Source organism: Cavia porcellus, unplaced genomic scaffold, assembly GCF_034190915.1.
Source record: "Cavia porcellus strain 051 isolate PalLab524CR breed Dunkin Hartley unplaced genomic scaffold, mCavPor4.1 scaffold_10, whole genome shotgun sequence".
Taxonomy (NCBI): Eukaryota; Metazoa; Chordata; class Mammalia; order Rodentia; family Caviidae; genus Cavia; species Cavia porcellus.
In genome coordinates this window covers 71,936,328-71,958,047 of record NW_026947493.1, presented here as the reverse complement: position 1 = coordinate 71,958,047, position 21,720 = coordinate 71,936,328, and the positions used below count along the sequence as shown (strand labels likewise).

General features: G+C 34.7%; 1 protein-coding gene and 1 pseudogene across 15 annotated transcripts in view; both read right to left on the bottom strand.

Moving 5' to 3' along the window:
• The window catches only part of Vps13b (vacuolar protein sorting 13 homolog B), a 683,809-nt gene that overhangs the window by 611,306 nt on the left and 50,783 nt on the right, over positions 1 to 21,720 (bottom strand). For 14 of the 15 annotated variants that reach the window (XR_010050305.1, XM_063257835.1, XM_013143877.3 and 11 more), the window contains exons 9-13: positions 13,927 to 14,022; positions 13,224 to 13,346; positions 12,625 to 12,762; positions 11,525 to 11,612; positions 4,957 to 5,148 (exon numbers count right to left, since the gene is read on the bottom strand). Coding sequence is in view for 13 of the 15 variants with exons in the window: in XM_063257835.1 (XP_063113905.1) it covers positions 4,957 to 5,148; positions 11,525 to 11,612; positions 12,625 to 12,762; positions 13,224 to 13,346; positions 13,927 to 14,022 (637 nt within the window). In the remaining 2 variants the exon portion in view is untranslated. Of the gene's footprint in view, positions 1 to 4,956; positions 5,149 to 11,524; positions 11,613 to 12,624; positions 12,763 to 13,223; positions 13,347 to 13,926; positions 14,023 to 21,720 lie in introns of those variants that run through there. The other variant, XM_063257837.1, reaches the window with a different exon arrangement.
• Positions 7,335 to 10,439, bottom strand: LOC100734966 (dnaJ homolog subfamily A member 1-like; annotated as a pseudogene).

Below are 21,720 nucleotides of genomic sequence, written 5' to 3'. Positions count from 1 at the left end.
ATTTTATTTTGTCTTTTTCTTTTTTATTGGTACTAGGGATCAAACTCACGACCACACACTTGCAAGGCAGGCACTCATGCCGCTGAACTAAATCCCCAGCCCCTAACATGACTATTTTTAGATCCAAGTTAAAATAGTGACTACTAGATGTTGGTAGATAACAAGTCAGAAGGCAGGTACTGGACTGCAGGTAAAGATGGCGGATAGATAAAAACAGATTACAGAGGCTCCCTGAGGCAGACAACTCAGATGCCAAAATAACACGGCCTGGGGAGTCCCAGACAGAGGGAGATGGATCTTCTAGACTCTGGAGGAAACTAGAGTGAAAAGAACCAGTCGAACATGCAGTCCCTGGGATACTATTGAGGCAGCTAAGATTCTGTGCTCTCATGTGCCCAAATTCCCACCACTTTGACTCACTGGAACCACAGTTGCACTGAAGCTGGAGGTCAGTGAGCCAATGGAGAAAGGAGTCAGCAAGGGATGGGCATCGACCTGCAATGAGTGCTGGGAATAAAACCCTTCTACAGGGAAGGGACACCAATGGGTCAACATTTTGGAATTTGGAAGGACTGGCAAGAAGAAGGAACAACAGTGACTTCAGTCAGTTGTTCCCTTCTCAGAGGAGATTGGTGGGATATGCTTCGCCTGGGACACGCAGTTGGCTGAGATCCAATTAAGTTGTCCCAAACCAATTCCCTATGTGCAGTGCACATTAACATATGAAGGCCTCTGCAGGTTGACTGACCCAGAGGAGAGAAGCCAGCATACGCTGCCCCTGTTTGCACCTCAATAACACACTGGAGTGGGCAGGATCACAAGGCCAGCATGCTTCAGAAGAACTGTAACCAACAAGGAAAGGGACTGGGACCTCCTCTATATGCCTGTAGGCAACAAACAAAAAATATGAGAAGAGGAAGCAACATGAAAAAGTCCCCGGCTCCCAAACCTGAGAACATTGATCAGGAGAGGTTAAATACAAAAGAGATTAAGGACAACAAACAAGAAATATCAGAAACAGGATCAGTGGACATAAAGAGATATCTTCAGGACCACAAAGATGAGTTCAAAAGTGAAATATTTAATCAAGTAAAGCAAGATATAAGTAGATTTTAAAAAAAGAAATGCTAAGTACCTCTCAAGAAGACACAGATGGAAGAATGGGGGAGCACAAAAAAAGGAAAGAAACGTTTGATGAAGAATATAAGAAAAAACATACATACATAAACCAGGTTCAAAGAGATTACCAGGAAATAAAAACTCCATTGAAAGCTGGCAAAACTGCTTGAAAGAAACTAAGGACAGATTATCCAAAATGGAAGACAGGTTTGTAACGTGGGATCATGAAAGGAAAAACTTCTTAAAAATAACAAGTAAACAGGCAGTAAAAATACAATGGCTGGAAGACAACAAGAGGATCTATAACTTAAGAATAAAGAATGTGAATGAAGAAGCAGAGATACAAACAAAGGAACTGCAAAGGCTATTCACAGAAATAATTAAGGAAAACTTCCCAAACATAGGAAAAGGAAATATATTCAGATGTATGAGGCATACAGAACTCCAGCCACCTACAACCAAAACAGAGCTACAAAAAATCCCAAAAGTTTAATATAAGAACAGAATATTAAAAGCTGACAGAGAAAAGAAACAGATTACCTATAAAGGAAAAAATCCATCAAAATCATGGCAGACTTCTCGACACAAACCATCACATCAAGAAGAGCTTGGAGTGAAGTATTCCAAGCCCTGAAAGAAAATAACCTCCAACCCAGATTGATGTAACCTGAAAAACTGTCTCTAGAAATTAATGGAGAAACAAGATGCTTCCAAGACAAAGAAGAACTGGGGGAATTCAAACCACCAATACAACTTTACAGAGATTTCAGAAGGACATTAGAGAGCGAAAAGTACCAGGATTCCAGGAACAACGACAGAGAGGCCTCAATGAATGGAGCAGAAAGTGGAATGAAAAAGAAAAGCAGATAACTAATAACGGAAAAAGAACACAACAGAAATGAGGCAGAGAAGGTTGGTTATAATCTCTAATATAGATGGCCTTGATACACTAAAAAAAAAAAAGAGAGCGAGAGAAACACAGGCAGAGTAGATCAGGAGGTAGGGCCCACTGAGATGCTGTTTATAGGAAATATAATTAATCTGAAAAAGGGTTTATGGACCGAAAATCCAACGTAAGAAAACAATGCTCTATGTGACAGGGAACCAGAGAGTAATAGGAGCAACTAGACCAGTATTTGTAGGTAGGTTGGAAAGATAGGCTTTAATAGGTAAAGGAATACAACTAAAGCTAAAGTCCAGGAGGGAGAAAGTTTGAGCCACTTAGGTAAATAGCAGGTTGCCCCCTCAATCTAAAAACTGAGGATGTTTGTGAAACCCCAAAATGCATAGTGCACCCTGGGGAATGATAGGGGAGGAATAGTCTTTAAAAAGATGGCAGAATATATTGTTAATAGTGTATCAAGATTTAAAACCCATATTGCTTGTAGCACTCTGCTTAGATAAGATTTTATTCTGTTCCAGTTTGTCTACTTGCACTAAACCTGAGGGCACAGACAGCTATCCCAAAAATAACAGGATATAGTATAGTAATCATTTTTAATTTCCTACTAACTTAATCTGGAGCCCTGTGTAACTTACACTGTTTTATCATGACTGATCTTAGTTAAATCTGGTTTGTTTGATTGCTATTTGGTATCAACAGATTTTATTCAAAACTGTTATGATTGATAGTATCAAGTCTGAGAGTGTAGGCAACTACACTGAAGATGACAAGATTCACTACAATACTCATTCTGGTTTGATTACTACCTGTTTTTTAAGTTTTACACTATCTACAAAGTTGTGTTTTTATTAATATTGTTATGTACTGTTATATTCAATTATACTATGTCTGATGATATAGACAATTCTATTGAAGATAACAAGAGACAACACAGTAACCATGGTAAAACACCTTGTACAGTGGTTTTATGTCGTTTTCATTTCATGTTTATAGGAATATGTTTTGTTTTGTCTTGCTTTGTTTTGCTTCTCCCTCTAATATAGAAAGGATAGAAATACTTGTTAAGACTCATTTATGCGTAGAACCTAAAAACAGCTTACAAGAACTGGTCTTATAATGCACGTGAAATGAACAAATACTCTGAAGAAAAAGCGACACTACAGTACCTAGTGCTGATCCCGTAGAGTCATGATATGAAATCAGCAATACTATTATTCTTTGTTCAGGGTGATTTTAGCCTGCTTTGGTTTGTTTAATCTCAACAAAAATGAAGATATGGGTAACTGCATGTATGTTTAAGAGTATAGGATTGATAACCATATTAGAAAGTTTTTGTTGGATAGATGAACAGAACTGTTTGCAGTCTCGCTGTTTGAATCCCCACTTTGTATGTTTCATTTTTGTATCTTGAACAACTATTTCTAAGAGGACAGTAAGTAATTATCAACTAGTGATTTCTTACTCTTTATTTTTTCTTTGAAAATATGTATTATTTTTGTCTGTTTTGTTTTGTTTAGTCTTTCTTTTAATAAAATTTTTTTAAAGGCAGGTACCAAAACACAGATAAAAGGAATTTTGATGTTCCATGGCACAGAACAGCTATTATTCATAATGACTTAGTATTATTTAGTGAAGATTTAGAAGGAACTTAAAGGCTCTAAACACACTAATGAAGAGAAGGAAATGCTAATTTACCCTGATTTGGTCAGTTCATGCTACGTGCATGTGCTGAGATAGCACAAAACAGACAGAGAAGACACCTTTTGTCAAAGGTGCCTAACATTCAATAGAGGAAGGATAACCATTTCAACAGATAGTGCCTGCTGCAAAGCTAGAAATCAATCTAAAACATATAAATTTTTAAATGGCACTCCTTATGGAAAAACAAATACACACAGAGCAGATTAAGATTTTTATATAAAATGAAAAGTGGCAAGTTTTAGAAAACAGACACACACACACACACACACAAACCATGAACAGATAGTTTACTGAGGGAAATAAAATGTAAAACAAATTTTAATGACAAATAAGCACATGAAGAGGTGTTTAACAAGAGCCAGTAAGGAAATGCTATTTAAAGTTACAAAAGATTGCTAACTAAAACCATGGAACTAGCCAGGAATGGTGGCACATGCCTGTAATTCCAAGTACTCCGGAAACTGAAGCAGGAGAACTGTAGGGAGTTCAAGGTTAGCTTGGCCTACGCAGTGAGTTTAAGGCCAGACTGAACTACATGGGACACTGTCTCAAAAAGCAAAACACAAACAAAAACTACAGAACCGTCAGAATGGATAAAAACATTTAAAGTGACAAAACCAAATGCTAGGAGAATATAAAGAAACTGAGTCATTCATTCACCGATGTTGGAAATGTAAAATGGTACTGCCACTCCTAAAAAGTCAGGCAAATTCTTTCTAAAAACTAAACAGTCACAATACGGTCTAACAATTGCACACTTGGATATTTATCCCAAAGAGTGTTTTACTGCATTAAAAAAGAACTTGTAGTTTATGTGATGACAATTACTTTTATTCCAAATACAACAATCACTTGCACAGTAAATTCCTTTTTACCTATCATACCTCAGTTTTCTTGAACGCTAAATTTGTATGGTTAGAGGTCATCTTCATATCTAGTTCTGAAGAATACACTAGCATGGAATACATGGTCATACTTCACAAATATACACTAGAAAGCATTCAACACTGACAAACATTTTCAAATAAAGTACTTAACCAAATAATTTCCAAATCTTGACCTCTTCTACAAATTCTACACAAAAGTTCCTTTTCAAAATTGATAACTTAATACCTAAAAATCTTACTGACAGGCAAAATACAAGGAAAAAAAATTATCAAAACAAAACAAATTGAATTATATAATCATTCAAATCAACTAGCAATAGATCCAGAATTAAGTCAAAAACAAACCTGGTTTTAGCCTACTGTATGGCTCATATTCATGTTCCAAGGCACAAACAACCATTTTCAAAATCCTATGTACTGCACTGCTGTCCAAGCGAAAATCAAGAGGACCTATAACAAGACTTTTGGTAGATTTCTCTTGCATTGTTCCCAAATCTTCATTTTTCCCTGAAGAAAGGTCTTGTTGATTTGCAGAGCCTATAGAAAGTCAAATTTTACATTAGTATTTTATGCATCAACCACATATATCAAGTGTAGATTTTAATATTACTCTTTTCTCTCAGCCTTTTATTTTGTAAAAATATTTCCTATCAGCTAGATACAATGAACCTGAAGGTCTGCATATTTTCCATGAAGATGTTACTGACAGAAGTAACTTCTTCAAAAACATTATTTCCTACTGTCTAATATTATAATAAGTATTATAAAATCTAAACAGTCATCCTTAATATATTATGTATAGAACCTAATGAGCTAAGAGGCAATGATTCTATATACAATATTATTATGTTGAATGGGAAGGGAAACTTAAGAGGAAACTGCACTTCAGTATTAATTTATCTTAGCTGTTTCAGTAAATATTACATTGTTTAAAAGTGTACAGTAAATGCCTTGAGTGTTTTATAATGACCATCAAAATAACAAGTTTCACCTGCTTTGAACTGTGTCCAGAATAAAATTATGCAGTCTAGAATTCTAGATCCTTGATATTTTCCCTTGTTCAAATATTGAAGAGGAACCAAAACTAATTTTTAAAGAAAACCTTAGCTTTACCCACAGATGTTTCTCATTCCTAGTATGTATAACTTGTGGTATTAGAGATTTAGTTTTAAAACATAAATCCATTATTATATGTGCTAACATACAACACTTTTTTAATTCTTCAGGCATTTTGTTTATTCAATCAAAAAGTAGAAAGTGAGGTTTAAAAAGTAGAAAGCAAGGTTTTCTGGGATTTAATTACTTCTAGAATCTAGAAAAACCTAAATAAACACAAAAAATCTATATCTACACTTTCTAACAATTTTCAGAAAAATACTTCCCACATAATGGAATAGTTAGTTATAAATAATACATGATTTACATCTATTTTGATGGATTATGAGATTTAAGTAAACCAACACATATAAAACAGTAAAAAACAAAGCCTTGTATCTAAAACCAATAAACATTAGCTATTATCATCATAATACCTCACAAATGAATATAAATTCACAGTGAAAAACAAACATTTATATATAGCTACCTAAAAGCAAGAAAGGAATAAATAAAAACACTAAATGAATGAACACATTTTTTAATTATATAAATTAACAGTGGAAATTTATAGTATTTTCTCCAAAAACAATCAACTCACCTAGTGAAGAAAGTAAATGCCTAGGTGCCAAACCAAAACCAAAACAACAATTTCTACAAATCTCAACATAGCAACTTTCCCTAGTCCAACAGGAAGAATATAGTAGAAAGAATACATGAGACTCAGCAGATCTAGCTACTGGCTTATTTCTAGGCTTGTGTTGGAACACACAGGTATTCAATTTCCAATTCTTTGCTATTCTATATTTAAATGTATAGAAGTCTTCTGGTTTGTTTAAAACTTATGGCACTAAGATTCACATAATATTGTTGCCTATTCACAGAAACAAAAAATAGGAAAATTTCAAAAATTAAAACTACCAGATTCTGAGAAGAATATATGTAAACAGTCATATTCTTGTTCCCATTTTTTATGTCTACAATATATAATGACTATACTCCTCATGGGGAGTTTATGCATGTACATAATATGTCTTAATTCTTTCTCTCATCCCCTTCTCCCCTCCTCCCTGTATCTCTTGGTCTCCTTCTCATTTGCAAAAGATTTATCTTCCTATTTCCAATTGTCTACCTTTCATTTTGCTCCTTACTTATATTTTGGGTTTCTCATATAAGAAAAACTGTGCAATATTTAAGCTTGTATGTTTATTTCACTTGACACTGTAATCTCAAGATACACACATTTTCCTACAAATGACTTGTTTTATTCTTTATGACCAAGGAATATTCCATTGTTTATAAATATTTTTCTTTTTTTTTTTTCTTTTTCCTTTTGCTTTTTGTACCAGGGATCAAACTCACAACCTTGCACTTGCCAGGCAGGTGTTAATGCCACTGAGCTAAATCCCGGGCCCACATAGGCAGTTTCTAAGATGTAGCTATTATGAATCACTACTATAAACATAGAGATGCATTTATCACTATTATATAATATCTTTAACTCTTCCAGGAAGGTATCTACAAGGCAAATGGCCGTGTGGAATTTCTAGTTTTAGTTTTGTGAAGAATTTCATCCTAATTTCCATACTAATTATAGCAGTTTACATTCTCACCTCTAGTGTAAATGATTTTCTTTTTCCTCTTGCAGCCTCACCAGCACTAGTTACAGTTTGATCTCTTTTTTTCTTTTGTAATTGTGTTTATTCTTCATTTAACTTTTAAAACTACTATAATTGAATATTGAAACAAAAACAACATCAAGTAGTGAGCATATGATGATTACATTTCTTCACGCGTTTACTACTGCACTAACCGCCAGCAGTGAGTGGTGTTTGCTGGCCCCATTAAGAGGTCTGACACTGAAAACCACCTCTGGGATGCTATTCATCATCCTCAAAGGCTTCTCCATTATAATGGCACCGTCTTTCCTGATTTGGATTAAAGTCCACTAGTTCTACCTGATCCATTTCATCAGTCTCTTCTACTTCCTTCTGTTCCAGGAAGAGTTTTTCCAGCAAATAGAGTTTATCAGGAGAGAGAAAGCCATTTTCAGAAAAGTTTACCTTAAATTCAATGATGAGACGACCCTTTTCATATGGTCTACGATAAATTGGCATGCCTTCATTTAGCATACACTTGATGTCTCCATGCTTGACAATCTGGCCTGGATGGGAGGTGAGGACTATGGTTTTGTTGTCAAGAGTAGATATTGGCTTCTGGAAGCCACACAGTGCTTCAACCAGTTGTAATATCCATGCACATGAAAACATCTTCTCCCCATCGAGTAAAAACAGCATGGTCCTTCTGATCTAACAGAGTAATATCTCCTGGCTCCAGTGCTGGTTCTTGGTCTCCTTCACCATGGAATGTTATCTTCTGACCATCTTTCATGTCTTTGTCAATATGAACTTCCAGAATCTTCTCTCTGTTTTCCTTCCATTGCAGCTTTTACATCTATCTTTAGGGCTGATGCATTCTCCAGGCCCTGGCACTCCATGCACACAGACTGAATTTGCTGAACCATTCCAGGTCCTATCTGATGAATTCTTGTTTGCATTCCAGTAACTCGGCAGTTGGGACAGCACTGCACAGCTCCTTTCTTACCACCTCGGCCTTCACATTTGTCACAAATCACATTCTTCTGCAGAGCTAGCTTCCTTGTGGCACCATTATATAAATCTTCTAAGGTAATTGAGAGCTGATATACCACATTTTTACCTCTCCTTTCTCTCTGCATCCTTCCTCCTCCTCCAAAAAACATACCAAAGATATCCATGGGGGATCCAAAACTGCCACCTGTTCCACCCTCCTTAATTGCCTGTTCTCCTCCTTTATCATATAATTCCCTTTTCTTGGCATCAGAGAGAACTTCATAAGCTTGAGAAATCTGTTTAAACTTTTCTCCTTCATTTGGATTCTTATCAGGGTGGTACTTCAAAGCCAGTTTCCTATAAGCCTTTTTGAGTTCTTCTTGGGTGGCGTTGGGTTTGACCCCCAAAACATCATAGTAAGTGGTTTCTTTCACCATTTTCTACAGGCAGTGGGCGGGCTGGGCCGGAGTGGGAGAAGTAGGAAGAAGCGTATAGCTGTGCGCAGGCCGAGCAGCAATGGCTCCTCCACCTCGCAATGCATTCTGGAAAGTTCCATCCGGTACGTGCAGCCGCTGTACAGTTTGATTTCTTGATGACAGTCATTTTTTCTGGAGTAAGACAAAATCTCAGCAGTTTTAATTTGTATTTCACTAATCACCAGTGATGCTGAACATTTTTTGCATGTATTTACTATCTTGAACTTGTGAGAAGTGTTTATTCACTTCAGTTGCCAATTCTGTGATTGGGTCTTTTATTTTGGGATCCTAATTTTTTTCAGCTCCTTATGGATTCTAGATATTATTCTTTTGTCTGATTACTGGCAATTTTTTTCCCCATTCTGTAGGTAGTCTCTTCACTTTGCTACCTGTTTACTTTGCTGTGCAGAAACTATTTAATATGATCCTATTTGTTGACTGTTGATGTTATTTCATGCACATTTGGATGAGTCTCTCATGTATTCTTTCTACTGTACTCTTCCTCCTTAACCGGAAAAAGTCCTTGTCTTCAGTCTTACCTAGTTTATCTTCGGGCAGATCATATTTCTATCTTCTATAAAATACAGCAGAAGCACATATACCAATCACAGGGATGACAAAAAATTTGATAAAATTTCAAGACTAGCTTTTTTTTACTTGAAAGATTACTATTTCATATTTCATTGTCAGGTCCTCCTAAGACATCAAGTCCACTTTATATAAATAAGAAATTAAGCTGAACAAGAAAAATCCTGCTGGCTTAAAGTTGACAATTAAAATATCTACTAATTTGGAAAGAGCATAGAACACAAACTTTTTAAGTTGTACTTTCATATATTTAACTGGCTAAGGAACATTTTCCTTTCTTACCTCTTGCTTTTTTAGTAGTTATCAATATCCATCAATCTAATAAACTACTTAAATTTTATTTTTAAATAAAGTACTAGAAGCTTCTGGATATCATAAGCAGGGGATTAAATCCAATTGAGTATCATATCCATTGTAAGACAGGAAGAATAGAATCAAGAAGACCATTAACATACCTCTGAGAATTACAGGAGAATGGTGTACTAGATAAGAGTATGATGAGTGGCAATTACAAGAAATGAATGGTCACAAGGTAGATTTTAGGGACAAACTTTGACAAAATGTGACAGTAAATTGGATATTAGGAAAGAGTTTGTCGTGATGATAACGCAGGTTACTGGTTTAAGCAACAAGAAGATGACGGTATAATTTTCTAAGAAAACATAACTGAACACTGAAGAGGTAGTAGATGATCATGGGGATGTTAATAATGCAATTTGGGACCTATTCAGTTTTGACAGATATATATGTATATAAGTTATAGAAGTGAAAATGTTAAATATACATCAGACATTTAATTCTAAAAACTTAAGGAGTTTGGCCTAGAAATACAAATGAGGCATTAATAACACTGAAAATCAGGGAAAATAATGAAATTACATCAAAAGAAAGTCTCTGAAGAAATCCAGGGATTGGCCAATGAAATCAACTTTTATAAATCATTACAAATGGCAGTAGGCACAAAAGTACTTCTCTTTCCTACTCTCTTCAATTAAAAAAAAAAAAAAATTAAAAACACCTTACTTCAAAATCAAGTGTTCCAGTCTTCAAACAAAAACTGTTAACTTTCTTACCTGAACTTCTCTTCATTCCATTTACACTACTGTTTTTTTTTTTTTTTCTTTTTTTTTTTTTTAATTGGTACCGGGGATCGAATTCACGACCACCTGCTTGCAAGGCGGGTGCTTATGTCACAGAGCTAAATCCTCAGCCCCTTACACTACTGCTCTTAACATGCTGTATAACAATCACTTATTTAAATGCCATGTTAGCAGTATCTAAGACTTGAGAAACCAATGAGTACCTAATCTTCCAGCACATGTTAACATTTTAATGAGCCAGCAGCCAAGACAAAATCACCTACACAGAGAAAGCTTCAACTTCTCAATATAATAGAAAAACTGAAAAAATATGCATTTTAATGTGCACATAAAATGGTGGAAGTTTAGAAAATATTATTTTATATAATGAAAAATAACAATAATGAAGAGAACAATAATAAAACCTATATATACAATCTCTGGAAACTTATATGTATAATCTCTGGAAAATTCTTATTTCTACTTTTCTGCATAAAACAACAAATTCTTTAATAAAAAGAAAAAATATACAACCTTTAAAATGTATTTAATACAGAAAAAGAAATGTTCATTCTTTTTCTTCCTTGTTTCTTCCTGACTCCAGGCCTTGAATATACCAAGCAAGGGCTCTGTCACTAAGTTACATGCCCAAACTTTTTAGTTTTATTTTTGTTTTCTTAATTTTATGTTGAGACGGGGATCACTAAATCACCTGCTAGCAATGTAACTTGAGATCCTTATGCCAGTGCTTCCCAAATATCTGGGATAATAGGTATGTGCCACTATGTGCACTTTTGTGTAATCTTTTTGATAACTTTGAAGTTTTGAGTTTTGATTTAAAAATCTTAAAATTTAGCACATGAGAATTAATTCTAATTATAGAAAATGTTTCAAATAATTTTTATTTTTTAAATTAAAAATGACAAAAATCTCAAAATCTTCTAACATAACATTAAAATTAAAACATTCTCTAAGTATCAGAAGATGAATCTAACATAACACATAATCAAGAGCCATCTGATTCTAAGGATGCCTTTGCATCTGTCGGTCATGAAAAGTCATGAAAATAGACTGAAACCAATACCTTTGCCACTAGTGTTCTCCATTGTATACAGGTAATCCATGTAAAAAGCCCCAAATCTTTGCATTCCAGCCATCTCAGTGTATATTTCCTGCCAACAAAGCAATGCAAACAGAACGTTTACAAAGAAGAAACTTTTGAGTTTAAAACCTCATAGATGAGATGTTCATTCTTTTTGTTTTTTTTTTTTTTTTTTGTCTTTTTCCTTTTTATCAGTACGGGGGATCGAACTCACAACTGCCTGCTTGCAAGCCAGGCGCTTATGCCGCTGAGCTAAATCTCCAGAGAGATGTTCATTCTTACATAGACTGTATCAACTCAAAGGATTATCATAACAAAAGAACAGAGATTACCCAAAGAATTACTTCTCAGAAAGGTAATATTACCACTGCTGGTCATAAAAGGACATCCATAATTCTACTAGACATTTTGATCACTTTATCAATAATGTCTAGTTAATGAATACCTATAATGGAGTTACCTTTATCACTATCACAAAACTCACTAAAATGTAGACTCTTCAAGTCCTCAAGTACTTCAACAGACTTATATGAAACAATTCAAATATTAAAGATACATTTAAAAAATTCTAAATTTATGTTAATTACACAGGTAAACATTCAATTTTTAACTATAAGAGTAAGCTTTCATGAAAAAGCTAAAATGTCAATTATTCTATTAATCTTTGGTAACTTTTGAATTTTGTTATAAACTTAATAATATTCCATAAACATATTAAGATATTCTTAAATGGGAAAGTCAAACAAAATTAAAACACATACATAGTGAAAACTGAAATACACTTCTTAGTCCCACATTCTATAGGCAATGAAAATTAAGAAAATTAATTCTACGTGTTTCTTCAATGAATATTTTAACAGTAGGACATGTAAAAGCACTTTAATGGTCACATATTACATAAAACTAAAACCACTTCTGTGCATTCCTTTAGCCTTCCTAGGTGTAGAGCTAGGCAAAACCATTCTAAATGTTTCAATGAACAATCACCATTCAGAAAATACTATTTGAGAAGATGGCAATAACAAATATTCACATAATGTGTCCAACAGCCTAGAATTTGTCTCAAGAATATAGTCTCTGACCTTATGATAAGCTGCATCCAAGATAAATTCTGCACGAGTACCATTATTTTCTGGACTTCGGTAATCAAACAATGAATTTGTAAGGTAAGTGAAACCTTTGGTACTTAAATTCTCACCACAAATGAAAAAACATGCTTCCTGAAAACAAACACAAAATTAAACAGTAGGAAAGCTATTGACTCATAAAAAAATAAAACTGTAGTCTTATTAATAATCACTTGGTAGTTAACAAAAATTACTAAAACTTGAGATGCTATAAAAAGATAAAGAATGCTATCTCCATCTCCACTCCTTATTTTTGGCAAAGAACATCTTAACAGACCAAAAGGAAACTCCAAGTAGCTACCATAAACAAGAAAGATGAAAGTAGAGTCAGTTACAAATTGGAAAATATTTTGAGCTACTGTCCAGGTGTTAAGTGTTTCCAACTTTTTAAATTCCCCTGAATTGTGTAACTTTGAGGGAAAATGCAGAGAAAAACAATAAAGCTCCTTTCTCAGGCCAGAGACAAATGTAGCCTAGCAAATTTTGTAAGGTTAAGCACTTCATTATCCCTGCATCCTATCCAAGAAAGGGGGAAAAGGGAAATTTTGACTTACAGTTTCACTTCTATTCATATTCTCTTCAAAATCTTTAATACCCATAATTCCTTTAAGACACACGGCTCGGCAACCTACAAACCCAATCTGGCAGTCAAAGAAAGGCTCTCCCATCATTAGGGCCTATGAGAGGAAGGGAAACATTAAAACTAAGAATTGGAATTAATAAATAAAAATGTTCAGGATCTCCTTGCTGTATTCTTAGTTAAAAATCTTTAGGAATATGGCCTTTCCATATTTATTTCCATCAGACCATAAACTCTGTTAAAGTAAAGGTTACCGTTTGCCTCTAAATCCTCAAACATTTTTATCCTCAAATGACTAGTTCTTCACAAACATTCACACATACATACCCATGTAAATCTGCTATATATGGTCAACCTTAATGGAAGTATAAAGAATTCATGTTGCATATTACAGCAAAATATTAAATAATCACTTCAATACTGACTACTAAAATTGAAACAAAACTGTAATTACATTTTTAAATATACAATAAATGCCTTATTAGCTATAAATATTTTTTTTTGTCTTTTTTTTTTTTTTTTTTTTTTTAATTGGTACCGGAGATTGAACCCACGACTGCCTGCTTGCAAGGCAGGTGCTTATGCCGCTGAGCTAAAACCCCAGCCCCTAGCTATAAATATTAACTCTAAGAACATATAAAGATTTTTTAAAAATATGTTTAGTGCTAAAAGATTACCTCAATTGTAGTTCCTTCTTGTTCCCAGCATAATACTTCTTTAGACTTTACTTTCTGAGGACTATAATAACTGCTCTCAGCTTGCATTTCAGTGAGCTAACAAATGGATATTGAGTAAATCAAAATTAGAATTAAATGGCAATAAACTGTCAGTATTATGATGAACTGATGAAAATAAGTCCAATTTTAAAATTTAGGAAATTTAATTATTAAGTAGGAATACAGATGCAACAAAAACAGCTGTAACAGAATATCCATGAATAAAAGTTGTAAATGCTACTTTGAATTTATTTAAATTCTATTTTTTAAAATTCCTTAATACTGCTTTAAAAACTATAACTATGTGTAGAAATAATCCCCCTCATAAAACAGTTCATATATTCTACCAAAAATATACATATATCATAACCTCAGTTCATTTTATCTTTATCAATATATCAAGCCATATTTAGTTTCAATCACTTTCAAAATTCCTCACTTTTCTAATAAAAAAGCTGTGAGGAAACTCAGATGCAATGGAACTTTGTAGCTGCTAGGAGGGAGGTAGGATCATAGGTGTTCACTGTCATGCCTCATACTTCATTTCATACACTCAGTCATGAAACAATTATTATTGAGTACCAGCTAGATAACAAATGCTAACTTAGATGCTGACAATTTTTTTGCTCCCATGGAGCTAAAATCATTTATATGTACTAAAAATTTGAAAATTTATATTATTGCTTAAATGTACTGCTCTCATTGTGACATGGCACTTCAGTTTGGATCGTGACATGTAAAAATAACATCATGAAACTCAAATTCTGAAACTTAATAGCAAAGCATGAAACTAGGATTCTTAGTTTTGGTAAATCTGCTGTGATAGCACAGAACATCAAAAAAGGAGAAAATGGGTGAAAAGTGTAAATGAACTCTCTTTACTCTTGGTACCTTTTCTTTAATTCTAAAATTATCCTAAAATAAATAATTTTAAAATTAAAAAAAACTAAGGTATTCTGCCTTATTTTTACAAAATAGATATGTGATATTTTAAAATTCAAACACAAAGTCAAAGATAACATTTTTTAAAAAGTTATTTAAGCCAAATAAAACTTGATGTGGTTAAAAAAAACTAATCATTCTCAATTTTTACATATTACATTTTTCAGTTATTATCAGGCTCTATTTCTTGTAATACACTCTATTTTTTAGAAATAGAAAATTCAATGCTGCTGTTTTAAAGTACAATTCTATAAACTAAAGCAAGTAAGTAAAATCAAATTTTTTAAACTTGATCATCCATCAGCTGTCTATAATTACTGCTGAGAAAAATCAATTAATTGATTAAAAGGACTCAAACATTACAAGAACAATTTTAAACAATATTCGGAAAATGCTACATTTAATTTGGCATGATTTTTGCTGGACTGATATCAATTGTTCAAAATGCTAATGTAGAAATATGACCTTATTTTCTGAGCAGAATATGAACCACAAATTAATTCCATACATTATTCTAGTCCACAATGAATAATGAATTCTAATGTTTCCTTCTAAATATCACGTATTTCCCTTAAAGTCTCAAGAAACATAAATGCTCTGGAAATATGAAGACATAGTGACCAATAATGAATACAGATGAAGGTCCATAAAAGTTTTATATATAAATGCCTATTCTGACTTAGTTTAATACAATTCTACTCCTCAATAAATTAGTGTACCAAAATAATTTTGAATTTAAAAGGAAATAAGCAAACATTACCAGTAAAGACAGAACTTAACTAGTAAGACATGTTTTCTCTCAAGAACTTAATTAAAAATAAAATATTGTGAATTCCTAAAGAACTTCTGATGTGTAGGTAGCACTCATTAAAGCTTACGAGAAACAACTGTAGCTGGCAGAATATGGTGGTGACTCACTGGATTTGGTAGTAAGAGAGAAAAAGGTACTCAGAAAGGCTTAGCAACTGAATGGGTATTATTACAATTTAATGAAATGTAAAACAGTGGAGGAAATTGGGACTTCGGGTTTTGTATGTAGCAAATGACTACTAGATATGCAAGTGAAGACACAAAAGAGGTGGCTGAATTCTAAAGCACAAGTATAGCAATGAGCTGGAGAATAAATTAATTTGGCACTCTATCAGCATCTATGTAATAGTTAAATTATAACTTTGGAACATGTAGATAAAAAAGATAGTAATCTCCTACTGTATTTCCATCAGAGCTCTCACCTTTAGATACCCTCTAACACTGAACATTAAACTTGTGCTGTATTTCAGCTGAATGAATTATGAGGACCTGTGTTTGGAATTCTATAAACTCAATCAGCCCTTCAATTAAAAAAGAGGAAATTTTACTTTAAGACACACTTAGAAACTTTTAAGTATTTTATGTGTGTCTGAATGTGAATTTTTGAGCTCCTATTTTCCTTTATCGATTTGTCCTCACAGTTAAAAGAATTTAAATTATCTATGGATGCTTTCAACTCCCTGTTTTCCTTCACTGGTTGGTCCAGAGATGTTAAGAACAACCAACCAGCATCATTATATTTACCACTCTGCCAAAATATTCCAAAGATTCATATTTAGAGTCAGAGTCATTAAATTCCTTATGTTTCACAAGTGGTGAATTAGGAAAGTCAAATGGATCTATGTCATGCATTACTTTAAACAGTTCACATCAAGACTATCAGTATTCCCCACAGTCCTAGAAGAAACTTTGGCATAAAATTAAAGAGTCAACATTTAAAGATCAGACAAAAGAAGAGGAGTAATAAGACTCAAAATTCACCACATACCTAAGAAAACCTGAAAGCAAAATTTTAAGAAAAAACTGCATTCATTCAAACAATCTAAAATATATGTTGCACAACATATATATCACGTGTTTATATCATATGTGTTTCTAACACATGATGAAAAACTATAAAATAGGTAACATGATTCACCATCCCTCCTTGTTGCCTTTATACAACCACCAAGTGATTCTGCTCACTCTGTGAAATTTTTGATCTCTCCTCCAATGCCACTGTCACAATTCTTGATGATTTCAATATCCAGAGATGGTCATTCCTAAACTCTGGTCTCTCAGTTTCTTTTCCTCCTCCCCTACAATGATCTCATCCGCTATTCTAACTTCACTATTTATCTTTACTCAAATACTGTAGTAGAATATCACCAGAAAAAATAGTACAACTACAATAGCTGCTGTCTTTACAAATTCATGATCACTTCTGTCCTGTAGGCCTTAGCATCCCTAACCCACACATAAAGAATGTTCATACTATTTGCTCCTGATTCTCCGTGCAATGATATTTTACTCCTCCTCTTTCATCAAATCTTCACTCCTCCCTCCCCCCCCCCCGTCTTTTACTCAGAGGTCCTCAAAAAATAACAATCTGAAAAAAATTTCTAAAAGGCTCAAATACTTTATATAACCACACACAGATGTGTCAGATCACAGTATTTTTCTCTTCTGCTGTCGCCAATCAATAATCCATTGCCACATCATAAACCATCATCAGACTCCTTTACTCTTCCCCAAAAACTTACTCCAGCAATTATCTCCATGCTATCTACATCATTGGTTTTCTCCTCTCCATATCATTCACATCACCAAATAAGTATGTCACATTAACTCCGACCTCATAAAACACAAAAATATTTAAAAATAAAAAAAGTCTTAAAAAACCCTTTACACAACATTTCCACAATGGATTATTGATCTCCTCATTCTTATGCCTCCGTTTTTCTATGTCATCAATACCTCTACTCCCACACATTCTGGTACGGGAAAATGTATAAAATTTAAAATTTAACTATTTTTCAAGGTATAATTAACTAAAATATGTTGTATAATTATCCCTACTATCTGTTTCTAAATTTTCACATCATTGCAAGAGGAAGCTTTGCAGTCATTAAGACACTAACTCCACTACCCAATCACCAAATATCTGGTAACCTCTATTCTACTCTCTGTTCCTGTAAATTATTATATTCTTAATACTGGATATTTGTCCTTTTGTGCATTTCTTTTTTCACTCTGCAAAATTTTTTAAGAGTCCAACAGACATTAGAATTGCATTTCTGACTGAGACCTGTGCTGGTGCTGGGCGCGCCCTAGAGTCAGACAATCCAAAGACACAGCTGTTGATAACGGGTCGATGAGTCCCAGGCCCTTGACCGGAGGATGCAGCGCAGTGTGCAGTGGAGCCAAGGTGGAGAGCTTTATTGGCTCTCAGTGAGTACTGGAAATACGGTCCTGGGGCCACACCGGGCAGCTGGAACTGCCTGGCCGCGCCGGAGGAGGCTACAGAGAGGACCATGCACCTGGGCACCAAAGCCAGGTACTACACGGTTTTCTGAAGAGGCAAGATGCTGATCTAGACATGGAAAAACCACATCAAGCTAGAATCTACCTCTGCGGAGGAAGGAAAAATGCGAGTGGAGGGCTGGAGCCCCACGTGCTCACTGAGACCACTCAGCGCTGTGCTGGGAGCTCCGTGGAATCAGGAGATTCAAGGTCAAGCTAAAGCCACGGCTGCCAATGACAGGAAATGTTAAGTCCCCAGCCATTGGCGGGAGAACATGGCGCAGCGTGGAGTGGAGCCAAGATGGAGAACTGCATTGATTCCCCAGTGAGTGCTGGGGATTGGGTCCCAGGGATGCTGTCCCTGGCTAGAGGACATCTTACAGATGGGCAGAACCCGGCGCCGCATCAGCGTCAGTCGGACAAACCTAGTGCAGAGAGGACTGGCAGGATCTGCTGGGGCTGAGCTATGCCTCTGGTTGGGACCCAGTGGCCCGGGTCAAAACTGTCACGACTTTGTGACTTCCACAAGGTACAGCCTAAGTTGCTAAACAAACTTGTGGGTCAACTGGCTCACAGGTTCAAGGCTAGCCTGCACCGTCCCTGCATCACTGCATGTACCTCAGATAACAGCAAATTGAGGAGGGCAGCTAAACCCCAGTTAGCATGCTTCAGAAAGACCCTAACCAATACAGAGAGGGCCAGAAACCCCCAGGACACACCTGTCTGAAAGCAACCAGAAACATGACAAGACATAGAAATGAAAAAACCTCCAGCTGCTGACTCTAGAAAAATAAGCCCAGGAGAGGTAAATACAGAAGAGAACCAGTGCAGTAATCATGCAATATTAGACACATCAGCAGACATAAAGAAATATCTTCATGACCTCATAGACAAATTTAAAACTATACTTATAATCCAAGTGAGGCAAGATATAAAAAGATTACTTAAAGAAATGATAAGCCCCTCCCGAGAGAACACAGATGGAAGAATGGAGAAACTCAGAAAAGAAGAGAAACTTTTGATGAAGAATATAAACAAAACCTAAAATACATGAAACAGATCCAAAGAGATTAACAGGAAACTAAAAACTGCATTGAAAGCTGGCAAAATGCCTTGACAGAAACTAAAGTTAACCTTTCAAAACTTGAAGAGATTTATGATGTGTGAAAGTGAAAGAAAAGATCTCTTAAAAATAACAAGGAACCAGGAAAAAACAATTCAAAGGCTAGAAGACAAGAGGATTTATAACTTAAGAATAAAAAACATGAGCGAAGAAGCAGGAGTAACCACAAATGAACTACAAAGACTATTCACAGATATCATTAAGAAAAACTTTCCAAGCATAGGAAAAAGAAATGATATCTAGATAAATGAGGCATACAGAACTCCAACTACCTACAACTAAAATAGATCTACACCCAGACATATAATAGTCAAGATTCCAGAAATCCACCACAAGAGCAGAATATGAAAAGCAGCCAGAAAAAAGAAGCAGATTACCTACAAAGGAAAAATTATCAAAATAATGACAGACTTATCAACACAAACTCTCAAATCGAGAAGAGCCTGGCGGGAAATAGTCCAAGCCCTGAAAGAAAATAACCTTTAACCAAGACTGATGTATCTGGAGAAACTCTCTCAAAATTAATGGAGAAACAAGATATTTCCAAGACAAAGAGGAACTGTGGGAGTTCATGGCCACCAACCCTACCCTACAAAAAATACTGAAGGACATTCCAGAGAGAGAGAAGAAAAAATAAAATATGAGGATTCCAGCAGCAGTGGCAGAGAGGCCTCAATGAACAGGGAAGACAGTGGAATAAAGGAGTAAAATGGACAAATAATAGTAGAAGAATAGAATAGCAGATGTGAGACAGAGAGGATAAGCTATAATCTTATCTATATATCTTAATATAGATAGCCTTGATACACTAACAAAAAAGAAACACAGGCAGAGTAGATTAGGAGGCAGGATCCATTGAGATGCTCTGAATAGGAAATACACTCAACCTGAAAAAGGGTTAATAAACTGAGAGTCAAAGATGAGAAAACAATGCTGTATGTGACAGGAAACTGAAGAAATATAGGTACAACTCATCCAGCAGCCGCAGATAGATTGGAAAGCTATGACACTTTTGGGAAGTGTAGAAATACACAACTGGAGGAAGGAAAACCTTGTGACTTTAGCAAGTAAAGGAGTACAGCTCAAGATCAAGCTCGGGTAAAAAAGGTTCAGCAACACTTAGACAGATAACAGGTTGTCCCCCTAATCTAAAAACTAAAGGAGCTAGTGGGACCCAAAATATCCAAAGCACCCTGAGAAAGGGAAAGGGGAGGTACTGTCTAAAAAAGGAAGTCAGAGGACATTGTTAATAGTGTATCAGGATTTAAAAGTCACAGTATTCTTATCACTCTGTTTAGTTTGATTTTATTTTGTTCCCGTCTGTCTACTCATAATAGATTTGAGGGCACAGACAGCTAACCCAAAAATAGCAGGTTATACCATGGTAACTATCCTTAATTTCCTATTAACTTAAACTGAAACCCTGTATTACTTACATTGTCTTACTATGATTGATCTTATTTTAAGCTGGTTTGTTTAACGGCTGTTTTGCCTTGACTGATTTTATTCGAATTTGGTATGCTTGATAGTATCAAGTCTAAGAGTAGAGGCAACTACTCTGAAGATGACAAGATGTAAAAGATACCCATTCCAGTTTTGATTATTAACTGCTTTCAAGTCCTACAATGTCTTCAAAGTTGTGTTTTTATTAAAATAGCCATGTAATGTTACGTTCAATTATATTATGCCTGATGATGTAAACAATTCTATTGAATATAACAAGAGAAAGCATAGTAACTACTGTAGATAACCTAATATTATGGTTTTATATGTCTTTTTCACTTCATGTTTTTCAAGGAATTTGTTTTGTTGTCTTGTTATGATCTGTTTGTCCCTATAATACAGAAAGGATGGATAAAGACGTAGAGATTCATATATGGGGAGAATTTCTAAACTGTTTACGGGAACAGATTATATAATGCACGAGGTAATGTACAGATACTCTGAAGAAGAAGAGACATTAAGAAACCCAGTGCTAATTCCATAGCATTATGATACAAAATCTAGCAATACTATTATTCACTGTTCAGAGTGATAGTAGTCTAGTTTCTTATGTTCAATTTCAGCCTACGTAAAGGACAGCTACTATGAAGAGAATGAGAAACATTATGGTAGTCATTACTGACTTCCCCACAGTCAAGTCTTGAAGACCTAAAACGTCTTCATCATCTTGTAATGATTTGATTAATACTATAATGTTCAGTATATATTCAATGTGTGTGAAGATGGGGACAACTATTTGGAAGAAAACTAGAGACAATAAGATAGAAAGTAAAGATCTCCAGTGGATTTGCTTTGAATCTGTCTTTACATTGTTTCCTTATGAACTGTTTTATTCTGCTTTGTTATGTTTAATCTTAACCTCTTTAAGATTAAAA